This window comes from Pelobates fuscus, chromosome 5 (genome assembly GCF_036172605.1).
Source record: "Pelobates fuscus isolate aPelFus1 chromosome 5, aPelFus1.pri, whole genome shotgun sequence".
NCBI lineage: Eukaryota > Metazoa > Chordata > Amphibia > Anura > Pelobatidae > Pelobates > Pelobates fuscus.
This window is the reverse complement of record NC_086321.1, coordinates 209,802,780-209,814,818: the sequence shown is the minus strand read 5'-3', so window position 1 is coordinate 209,814,818 and position 12,039 is coordinate 209,802,780. Positions and strand designations below refer to the sequence as shown.

Genomic DNA, 12,039 nt, shown 5'->3' with positions numbered 1-12,039 from the left:
GTAGGGAGACCTCCACCCACTCTTGGATAACTTGTTAAAGGTATTAATGGGCTAGGTGTTGGTGACAGATATGTTGCTTTTTGTATTGTCGCCCATATTTTTAGAGTGTGGTGTACAGAGGAAGTTATACCTGGGTTAATAATCTTTGCATTACAGGAATTCCAAGTTAGGGCCTCTAGAGAAGAACCTGAGATACATTTATCCAAGGAGATCCACTGTTTATGGACAGTTGCCGTGTGCAACTCCTGAATACTCTATTGGGCAGTTGCCTGGTGATATTTGCATATACCTGGAAGGGCAAGTCCACCCCTTGATCTCGGTAAGCATAATAATTCATGTCGGAGCCTGGGCCGCTCTCCACTCCAGACAAACCTCAAAAGTGATGACCTAAGAGAGGAAAAGAACGCCGTTGGCAGAGCTAGTGGAATGGTCTGGAACAAATACAGCAATCTGGGTAGAACATTCATTCTAACCACTGCCACTCGACCCGACCATGTGAGAGTAGGATCATGCCACTGTTAAAGGTCTTTCTGAACTTGAGTTAAGATCGGAAGGAAGTTATGTTGGTAAAGTTCAGTTTGATGTTGTGTTATCCATATTCTTAGGTATCTCATTTGTGTGATACATCCATTGAAGGGAAGCTATGTTTGTAATGACATACAATCTGTATCTAGCATAGATATATTAAGGACTTCACATTTATTTAAGTTTAATTTGAAACCAGATAATGCTCGATATTCTGATATTTCTAGTAAACGACAGGGTAGAGAGAGTTCTTTAAAGGAACACTCTACTGGAAAAAATATATATAAATATCTAACAGTCTAGTAGATACACCCCAAAGAAAATATGTGTGTAATTTGTTTTGCATATTTCCTTTGGGTGTATATGAAATCTAATCTTGTTCTGGTAAGTAGAACACTTCAGGCGTTTTGCTATAAACACTGTTTTTTTTTTAGAGAAAATGCAGTGTTTACATTACAGTCTAGTGAAAACTCCACTGACCAATCCTCAGATGGCTGCTAAAGCTGCTTCCTTTGGGCAGTGCTGCAGAGTAAGCAGCACTGCCATCCAGTGTCTCCACCTTCTGCATGCAGACACTGAACTTTCCTCAAAGAGATGCATTGATTCAATTTCAGTCTATGAGGAGATGCTGATTGGACAGGGCTGTGTTTGATTTGTGCTGGCTCTGCCCCTAAACTGCCTCCTTTACAGTCTCAGATAATTCTATGGGGAAGGATTGTGATTGGTTGAGACCACCACTTCTAATGATGTCAGCAGACAGCAAGCAGGTCAGAGGCAGATAGGGGCAGTGCCAGCAGCTGCACACTTGAATACAACTACGTGTTTACTATATTTAGGGAGGCAAGGGGACTCAAGGGGGCTAGATGGTGGTTTTAACACTATAGGGTCAGGAATACATGTTTGTGTATAATATGTTCCTTCAAGAAGCCTTGCAGATCAACCACACAATTATACAGCTGTCCAATCACAAACTAAAGGCCGGAGCACACAGGACAAGGCTGTATGTGTAATGTTTGTGAGTGGTGTTTGATAGCTGTATGTAGTGTATGTGATATTTGCTGTCCATATGTAATGTGTGATGTTTGCGCGCTGTGTGTAATATGTAATAGAGCGGACTTCTCCTCCAGCAATGTCACGGCAATGAGCCTAATGCGGATGCTCGGCAAGTGCTGTGCTAGCTTTAGAGTTTCCCCAAACTAAAGCATTGCATCTATGCTTTCCTATGGGGATTTTGGAGATGAAGTACTTTCTCATGCAAAGTGTCCTCATGCAAAAAGTTAAACCACTATAGATTATCTTAGCCCTGCAATGTTTTCACTGCAGTGTCAGGGAGACAGGGGCCCTGCACCCAGACCACTTCAAAGGGATGAAGTAGTCTATGTGCACATAGTGTCCTTTCAATGCTGACCATGACAGAAAGGTGGCAGAGTAATCAGACCAGTCAGAGTGCCCATGATGACCTCTATACACAACCAAAAGATCCTTCAATGAGGACATGAGCATCATAATTAGACCACAGAGCAATAGAGGAAGGTTGCCTGGTCGGATAAATCATGTTTTCTTTTAGATTAGGTATACCTGGGGGAGAGAAGGCAGCAGCATGCACTATAGGAATACAGCAGACCGGCAAAGGCAATGTTCTGCTGGGAAGCCTTGGATCCTGGCATTCAAGTGGATGTTACTTAAACTCGTACCACCGACCTACAGATTGTTACAAACCACGTACACCCTTTCGTGTTCCCTGATGGCAGTGGCCTCTTTCAGCAGGATAATGCATCCTGCCACACTACAAAAATTGTTCAGGAATGGTTTGAGGAACATGACAAAGCGTTCAAGGTGTTGCCTTGGCCTCCAAATCCCCCAGATCACAATCCGATTGAGCATTTGTGGGACATGGTGGAACATCAAATTTGATCCATAGAGGCCCCACCTCGCAACTTACAGGACTTAAAGGTTCTGCTGTTAATGTCTTGATGCTAGATACCAAAGGATACATTCAGAGGTATTGTGGAGTACATGCCTCAATGCATCAGAGCTGTTTTGACAGCACGAAGGAGTATACACGATATTAGGCAGGTAGTTTTAATGTTGTGGCTGACCAGTGTGTACTGGTTGTGGCGAAAATAACCTCGCCACTGGTTCTTGGAAGGGCCTGTTTGCCAGCCTCCTGCCTCAGGACTATGGGACATGCAAAAAGGTTCATAAAAGACCTTGTTCATGCCTTTTTGCTATTCTGTTCGGTAGATTGCATTCCCCTCCTATTCTAACATTGTCCTGTTCGACTACCAAACAACCGAATTAACCAGTTACCACCCGGAAGTTTGTTAACACCTATTAACACCTTGGAGCGGTTCTCACCGCAGTGTTCTTGTCACGTATTCATCCTCATATAAATATGTGATTAATGACATTTACTGTTCTAACAGGAAAAGTTGTGCTGAGCAGTAATCAAACCCACAGGAGGGTTTGTGCTGAGCAGAAATTATGCAAATTGGAACCTGGTAACTGCCTTTGGGGTCAAAGGCCAATTACAGCCTATCAGATCCAGAGGAGGGGTATTTAGGCCCAGTTCTCATCCTGCTCAGTGCCCTGTCGTGGTTTCCCTAGTGGTTGCCCAAGAGCGTGTTCCTGATTCATGTTTCTTCTGTTTTTTTACTTTGGCTATGATTTTGACTTCCCTGTATTCTGGTATCCCTGACTTCTGGCTTTCCCTTATCGTTGTGTATCCCCTGACCTCGGCAAGTATCCTGACTACTCATTGGTACGTTAAGTCCGGCCATTCTAAGGCCCGGTAATACGTTACCTATTAGCCATCTGTGTGACACAATTCTACGTGCCGGATCAACTAGTAATCCTGACAGTTCTAATTATTTATCTGGGTGGCTGCAATTCCTATGGACAACCACGAGGTGGTGGCCATCTTGTTCGCATGAAAGCAGGCAGCGGTGTTTGGGCATGAATCTCATGGAACTAAAATTGGACACAGAAACTACCAAACACCGCTGGACTTCCATCATCGCCTGCGTTCGGTTCTATAAAATTTAGAAGGGCACTGTTCGGTGAAATCGTTCATCTGGATTTTAGATATGTTGGTCACCCAGATCAGGGCTATCATGGGATGTAACTTTTGTGGGTGGTTTGTATGTTTTTAAGGTATTTTGTTTGTTTTTTCTGCCTGGAGATATTTGAGTTAGTACAGTCCATGACTCAATTATCTCCCAGGTACAGAGGAGGGATTAATCTATTTTGTGTGGATCTGCCCTGGATCTGAGAGCCAATGTGATTGTGTAATTGTTGGTACTGTGGTTTACTCTCAGGTCCAGGGGGGAGTGCCCCTTGCATGGGTACTTGCATATAAGGTCAGTTGTGGCTCCCATTAAACGAGTTCCTGCCTACCTTCAACATAGAGTCTCATCTCATGTGTGGGGGAACAGCTGCATCTGCTCTGGGGATTGCTATATCACTATACTCCTCTGGTTTATAATCACTTGCTCTTGTAAGAGCAGCCTGCTACACTCTCTGGAGTAGGAGAGGTCTGCCCACTGGAAGCTGGATCCGGGTCTTGGGTCCAGGGTGGGTGGAGGATGGCGAGGCCCCAGCCAAGCTGTAACGCTGGAAGTGGACTACAGGGCTGATGGTGTCTGGTGCGGTGCTTGTGGTACTCAGAAAGCACTAGGAAGCAGCGATTGGCAGAGGCACCCAGCCAGGCACACTGGTTATGGGGTAAAGAGTTTGTGGGTGCTGACCCACATGCCTCCTTGGCCCCATTTATAATGGAGAACTTATACTATCCCATTATCAGTGTAAATTTCATCCAACTTTGATGGCAGCGATAGGGAGCTATTTACAGCCCTCTCAACCATTCATTGCCATCTTGGATAAACGTAACTGACAATATAGAATTGATAATATGGAAGTGTCAATTTCACATTATAGGGAATGATGAAAGCAATATAATATAGTAAAATACCCCCAATCCACTATGCCTCTAATATTCACAGTTGTATAGCTGGTAGCTCCTAAGAAGGAGCTTCAGACTCTCTGACTGAGAAGGACTAGCTCATTGGCTGAGAGCATCAGCTAAGCCCTGCACCATCATCTTAGCTCAGTCAGGAGAAGCAGGTCAGAAGCACATAAGAAGTCAAACCATTCTAAAATGTCTAAACTTACTGGTTTGGTGCCAGGGCACCATAGCTTCTACAGCGCGCTGTAATGGTTATGTCCTTGGAGTGTTCCTTTAATCAGTACAGCAGTGTTATCACATGCTGCACAAGTTAGAATAAAGCCCTGAGAATGCAAGAGTTGAGAAGCCCTCAAATAATTATATATATTATTACATTAATTGTACTATATTTCCTTTTACTTTTTTTTTTTTATCTTTACATTCTCAACATGGCAGCCAGCAAAATATTGCAAGGTGCAAGGAACACATTCCCTAAGCTAATTACAAATAATCTTTTATTGATATCTTACCTGCAGAGAAAAAATATAATAGTTTTCTTTATTCCAAACTCACACCAATAAGGTATAGTTTTACATGTTGGTTCAAGTGCTGAAATCTCACTCTAATATCACTCTAATCTCAAGCTAGTAGAAATGCAATGTTATCTGATACCTCACTGATTTGTGTATCACCATTGTACAATAATACTTTTAATTCGGGGCTAACTAAGATCATGGCAGATAAAATTGCTTTTGAGGGCCATCTTTAATCTTATTAACACTAGAAGACATGTCAATATGTTTCAATACAGGTGACTCTTACATATCTTAGAAAATGTGCCATCCCTTTCTGCAATCCCTGTGCAACACTTGTTTTCTCTAAACATAGTATGTTTATTCATGCTATTACTATTGAAAACACCACATATTTTAAAGCATTTTACAATTAATTAAGGTTTTGTGCCAGCACGTGACAGCAACATCTCTGAATGTTTACAGAGCACCCTTGGCTAGACGAATTAGGTCTTATTTGCTTTCATAAACAGTATTTTAATTGGTCTCTTAATGTAATTTTGGAAAACTAGTCATCTGCACACTTGCACAAAAATACCTGCCAAAATTGGGCAATTCTTGAGCAAATAGTTCAATATGATATTTGATTAGTTTTCAAACTATTTCAATCTTTTTCATTAAACATACAGATGACAGTTGTGTTTTCTATATTGTCTCTGGTCACATTGCACAGGTCAAGTGTTTGCAGATGCTGTGGTAATGTTGCTATCCTCAATTTGCATTTGAGTAGCCATTCCGGTTTATAATTTCGGTGCTCTAGTCTAGTGTATACGTTGTAGCGCTATAGGTCTATTCCTCCTAATTTACTATCCTCCTGCTTCATTGGAGGATACACTCTGTTTTGTCCAATAGCTGTGTATAAATAACTATATACTGGGGAATAACCAGATTCCCAAATTCAATTATTGTGACCTAGGGTATTTTACCGGCGCAGGCGGTATTTAAGGCTTTCTGGCTAGTGCCAGTACTGTAAAAATACGTCAATGCCAGTATTTTTCTCTGACTGGACTTCTGGGAGATTAGTGAAAGAAAATGAGCCAGAATATCCTCCCCTGTTATACATGACAGACACACATTGCTATATACACACAATGACAAATCCACCCACTTAGACACAGTATACACTTACAGTATTCACACACATACTCAGACACAGTACAGTACTATACATACACCACACACTGTATATACACAATGACACACACTTCTATACACAGAATACAGATCACACAATACTACACAAACACAGAGTATACAAAGCCCCAACATACATATCAAACGATAGAGAGCATGACATTTGTGCTAACGTTGTGGCACATATTGTACTTGAACATTTTTGTAAAAAGGTGAGAAATAAGCATTCGCTGTTACTTAGTCATTCTAAGTTATATGAACAATTTAGGTATTCAAGAGCGAGGACCAACACTGAAATATGCTTGAAACCTATGGTGGGGACAGGTGTTCCTGCCGCCTGGGGGTTTACAGTGAGGTACCAGAATTGTGTAGCAGGAGATGGCAGGTTGTGACTTGAGCTATAGCTACACCTCCTTCACACCTAGGTAACTGATCTCTGGGGTCTATGGTGTCGGAGGCAGGGGGGAGAGATGTCAGAGCCTGGCTTAGAGTCAGGTAGGAATTAAGTGTAACTGGCTAGTGGTGCGGGCAGGTGGGCCACTAAAACGTAAAATCAAAAGGGAGAAAGGTCCAGAACTAAAAGACTAACTAAAAGTCTAACCAACTTTGAACCACAGTGTGGGGGAGTCCCATGCATTATAGGAGGTAAGCTCCTGGTGCCTACTTCACCATCTCAGGTAGGTACTGTAGCCGCTGCCACTGCCGTTGTTGTTTTCAGGATAAAATGGTGTGATCGTGGTCGGGTCTTATCTATGGTTCACTGAGGTCGTTGCCTGGTTGCTAGAGCATTGTAGGGAGTCCCCTGGAAGACCTAGTTTGGTGAGGAGTGCGGGTGCTTTGGAGATATCCGTGATGGAGTGTACCGCGTCTCCCTGTCTTACTTGTAAGGCCCGTGGAGATCTGCAGCGGTATTCTTTGAAGTGGTTGCGGACCAGGGCTGTGAGGGGTTGTAGTGTTTTGCACCATTGAAGTGTCTTGCCGGAGAGATCCGCAAAGAAAGAGAGAGCCATGTTCTCGAAGTTGAGCTGTGCAGTCCCCTTAAGCGCCACTTGCATCTGTGTCTTGTCTGCTACATTGCAAAACTGCACTATCAGAACTCTTGGTGCAGATTTAGGCGTTTTCTCCAGGTTTGCGTTTCTGGATTGCTTGGGCTCCAGTAGATGGGTTACGAGCCGTTTGGTGAAATGTGGACGCTCTTCAGCGGGTATGCTCTCCGATATTCCACAGATTTTCAAATTGGAGGCTGCGAGGACGGTGTCAATCCACCTTCATTTTCATCTGGGGACAGCTCGTCTGAGTTGTTGTAGAAATCCCCCAGGTCGGCGGCCATCTTATGCCGAAACGCGCCATGTGCTTGGCAGAGAAGACCACTTATATTCATACTTTGGTCGCTCAGGTTTCAGCTTCTTGGTTTTCCTGGCCATGATTGTTAGGGGCTATGTGGCAGTGGTATTGAGGCTTGTAAATATGTTATTTTCGCAGGATTTTGGTAGATTAGCCCAGAGCTCATCGATCGTTCATCTGCTCAGGTCAGTTGCTTAGCTCTGCCCCCAATATTTAGTTTTTAAGTAAATTAGGAAGCTTTCCCACTGGAAATGTTTATTTACCTCTCTTGTCACTTCTTGCAATGTTATGTAACATTAGGTAGCATTGTGTTTTGTGATGACATACATATTTAATTGATTATTATGCAAATTAACATAGCCGGTATTTTTTTCCAACAAAGGTGGAAACCTTATTGCTGCCTCAATGTTAAAGCGGCACTCCTGCCACCAAAACAACTTTAATACACTTAATAACTTAATGCTGAATAACATGCTACGTTTTTGCATACTCAAAACTCTACAGCTTTTGCATAAAGCATAGAAAGAATTTGTAGTACTTTGTATTATAAGCTTGCCTCCTTAACCAAGCTCCATATACTATCATACTTGCTTTCTAACTGCCGCACATATAAGCTCATCCAATAATGCACATAAGAGCCCCCTTCAAAAATTACAAAAAAAAAAGGCAACAAAGTTACCAATAATTCAGCTTCAGGGGAGTCTTCCCACTGCAGCCACTCTGCCTCTTGTGAAATCAGCATGATGGATAATCTCAGTACCATGCAATGCTTCTTATTGAGAATCATTGTGAACATAGCAGATGCGTTGCAGCTACCATATTCCTCCAATCCAATGCTTCTCATAGAGAAGCATTAAATCCAGTGCACTTGCTAGTTAGGTTATCATTATGCTGTGCGTGGTGTAAAATGTAAAAACTTCCTGTTTTGAAAGTTTTCACAAGGACATATCTTTTGACAGACACTATCGGCCTGTTCTATGCAAATTCTAAGTAATTAAACGTAAAAGGACAGCATTGCAGTGGTTTTTGGTGCTTAGACAAATCACCGCTACAAGCAACCACATTTCACTAAATGTTAGAGGACGCCAACGATTTTCCATCACTGTTGAAGAAAAAAATGGAAATATAAGAGGAAGAGATAAATAAAGTGGGTGGGAAGGGGAGTGGTTAACTTAGCCACAACTGCAGGAGGTGTCAAAACAAATTGTGCTGCATGTCCCTAGCCCATGGCTTACCCCGGTTAGTGGACATGCACCATGTACTTTTAATATATGTATATATATATATATATATATATATATATATATATATATAAATCCGAATGTTTTACCGGTTAGAATTATAATTATTAAAAGTATGTCCTAAACCTATAAGCTATTAGTATTACCCAACACTGTATTACCATTGTTTTCTTAGCAGTTGTTTTAAGGCAGGGGTCCTCAAACTCCGGCCCCCCAGATGTTGCTGAACTACAGTTGTAGTTCAGCAAAATCTGGGGGGCCGGAGTTTGAGGACCCCTGTTTTAAGGTAAATTTTCTTCTTGGATTTCCATCTATACAGCAATAATACTAAATAAATTTCTCTGTGCTATAGTCCAATTAAGCACTGCATCAGGTCAAATGCATGATGCAACAAATGTTCACAGACAGAGAACAAGCAGCCAATCAGGAGAAGGCCCAATGCATGCCAGTACAATGAGTTTCACCAGCCAATGAGACAAAAAAAATATTAATGCAAATGACCTATTTAAAAATACGCGTAACACTTCTGAACAATTTTAAAGATGTTCACATGCAGTTTTTATGTTTTTGTAAAAGTCTCAGCTTTCCAGGAACCTAAACATTCTACCACCTTACTGGGCTATGTGATTTTTTCCATTAGCATTTTGTGTAGTCTTGGAATTAATATATGTCCTGATATTTTTCAATTCACTATAAAGGGTGTCCAATATTCATTGCCTTCCTTATGCACTATCAGAGGACATTGGGGTTCAGTGAGTGTTCAAAATAAATATCAGTGGGAACTGATGTGATTGAGTCATATAGCTTTATAGATTGATTAAACAGATTGATCTTTGGTTTAACAGTAACAGAATAAGGGACACTTTTACATATTGTCATGAAATATAACTATTCACTTACAGAATATTCTTGCAGGCCCCAGATAAATAAGAGCTTGTTTGCCTCAGTCCATGTGTACCATATGTTAAACAAAATCATTTTAATTGAATGTTGTCCCATGTTTCCACCCCCAGGGCTATAATACTATCTGACACCATTTAATACAACACACTGTTGAGGCTTATCAATTGTACCATGGGGTACCATCCTATAGAATCAATGTATTGTGCTGGAATCATGACTTGGGATAAATCTCATTTTTTTCTATATTGACATTAAGGACAGCGCACATGATATGTCTGTTCTGTGACCATGGACCCCTTACACTCAATACTAGAGCTTAGGCTCCCCCAGTGCTTTACAACCAAGCTATATTCTCCACCAACGGGGGGAGAATAAACTCTGACTGCCAGAAACATTGTGTATAAGGGGATTCATCATACTTGTACTATTCTATTTCTTGCACTATATCCCAACAATCTAAATCCAGTCATTTAATCTATTCAAGGTAGGAGCACTGGGTGGGTCCCAATTTAAATCTTTACATGACCACAGGTGCGATTAGCATTGGCTCCAAGCATCTGGGCAGGGGATTGCAAATAATTTATTAAATATAGTATTTGATATGTTATTTAAAAAGAAACATATGTATTGTCAGAAGTTGCACTATAATGTAAATCATATTGGGTGATATAAATAGCAAATAGGTAATAAAAACGGGTAATATATATTATATAATATTTAATATATTATTATACCTCTAGTGTACTTAAGTCAAAGAAAGACTAGAAATGTTCTTATTAAAAGTCAACAAACTTGGTGCTGATTTATTTCAGGAACATTCTCACTACTGAATCAGACATTTTTTCTTATGTTTCAACAACTGCCTTACGTTTCATTATGTTAAGGTATACCTTAACCCTTTAAGGACACAATTTCTGGAATAACATGGAATCATGACAGAATATTTCCGTCATGTGCCTTAACATTAGAGATCCAAAATAAATACGATAAATACGATTTGACTTATTTTCCGTATACAGCTGTGACTGACCTTGGGATAAAGTTGGCCTCGTCTCCCAATCTGAGCTGGAAGTCCTCCCAAGCTGGACTGAAGGTCTCCTCCTCATGGTGAACCTCATTCTGTGAGGTAAGAGGGCTTAGGGGGGTTCCCACATTGCTAGGGTTCCAGGTACCTTCTGGCATCTGGGGTCCCTTGGCCCCACGAAACCCGATCACAAAGTCTTCAAAAGTAATCGACCCGTCCCTGTCCGTATCAAGACGTCGGAAGATGGTCTCCACCTCTGAAGGGTTAACCCTCAGTTCCGCGCACAGTGAAGAGAAGTCACCCCTTTTCAGGCGTCCAGAACGCTTGGCATCATAGGTGAGGAAGAGGGCACGGAGCCTGGACAGCTCGTCCTTCTCTTCCATCCAGAGCAGCTCTCTCCAGGCAGCAGGTAGGACAGAAACAATGAGTCACACGGAAGAATGTGCCTGTTATAGGTGGCCGGCAGACCAAAGTAGCACCTACCTCAAACACAAAGTAACAAGAAAAGTTGTGGGTGAAAGGAGAATAAGTGGAGTCAGCAGCTAAAATGAATTGGAAAACACACAATGATAAGCTGAGTAAACATTGTAATTAATCCAAACGCACACCGTAAAGCAGCCGGCAGCAGCAACAAAACAACAATTGGAGAGAGATCTGCAGACGTGGCCAGCAAGCACCTAGAATTCCCAGAAACTGAACTAAATTATCCAAACATTCTATAGGGAAATCGCACGATTCCACCCCTTCTGCGATAATCCAGATGGCAGATGACAGACAGCACAGAAGATTGGTTCTCCTCCCTGTGCCTTGCTAGTTGCCCTGCTGCCAATCTCCTCCTCTGGAGGGTCAGGTGTGAAGAGGGAATGGACTTTTGGATTCCCTCATCATCCAAATCTTACATCCAATGTTCTCCATTGTTCTGGAGTCTAGAGTGTACTTTTCATTCTAGATGTGCACGGAGGACAGCAGGGCTGCAGAACACTATGAACACTCTGCATGAGTAAGGAGACTGCACCTGCATGTATGGTCTGATGGGCTTACAGGGCAGAGCAGCATTAGAGAGCTCTGCCCCGCCTCTCGCCAAGAGGTCTGGGGACAGGTAGTTTTGCTACGTATCACTGTCCAAGGTGAGGTGAGAGAGGAGCAAACTTGTTGAGCAGCAGTTCAGATTGAGTGTGGGTGGGTCTTTTTTGCCCCAAAGGAGATCTCTCTCCGCCTTCTTCCTATAGCTGTGCTTAGAGCAGCAGTACTGTAAATTGATACAATCTGACCGAGTCAGGGGTCACAGAACAGCTGTAGTGCTGTCCTATGCTCTGTCAACATGCATTGAATGGCTGGTTTGGATTTAGGTCA

General features: G+C 42.1%; 1 protein-coding gene across 2 annotated transcripts in view; it reads right to left on the bottom strand.

The window, feature by feature from the left end:
- RASEF (RAS and EF-hand domain containing) overlaps positions 1 to 11,839 on the bottom strand; it is an 85,529-nt gene extending 73,690 nt beyond the window's left edge. For both annotated transcript variants that reach the window (XM_063457187.1, XM_063457188.1), the window contains exon 1: positions 10,693 to 11,839. In XM_063457187.1, coding sequence (XP_063313257.1) covers positions 10,693 to 11,069 — 377 coding nt within the window. In that variant the 5' untranslated portion in view covers positions 11,070 to 11,839. The remainder of the gene's footprint in view (positions 1 to 10,692) is intronic.
- Between the last annotated feature and the right edge of the window lie 200 nt (positions 11,840 to 12,039).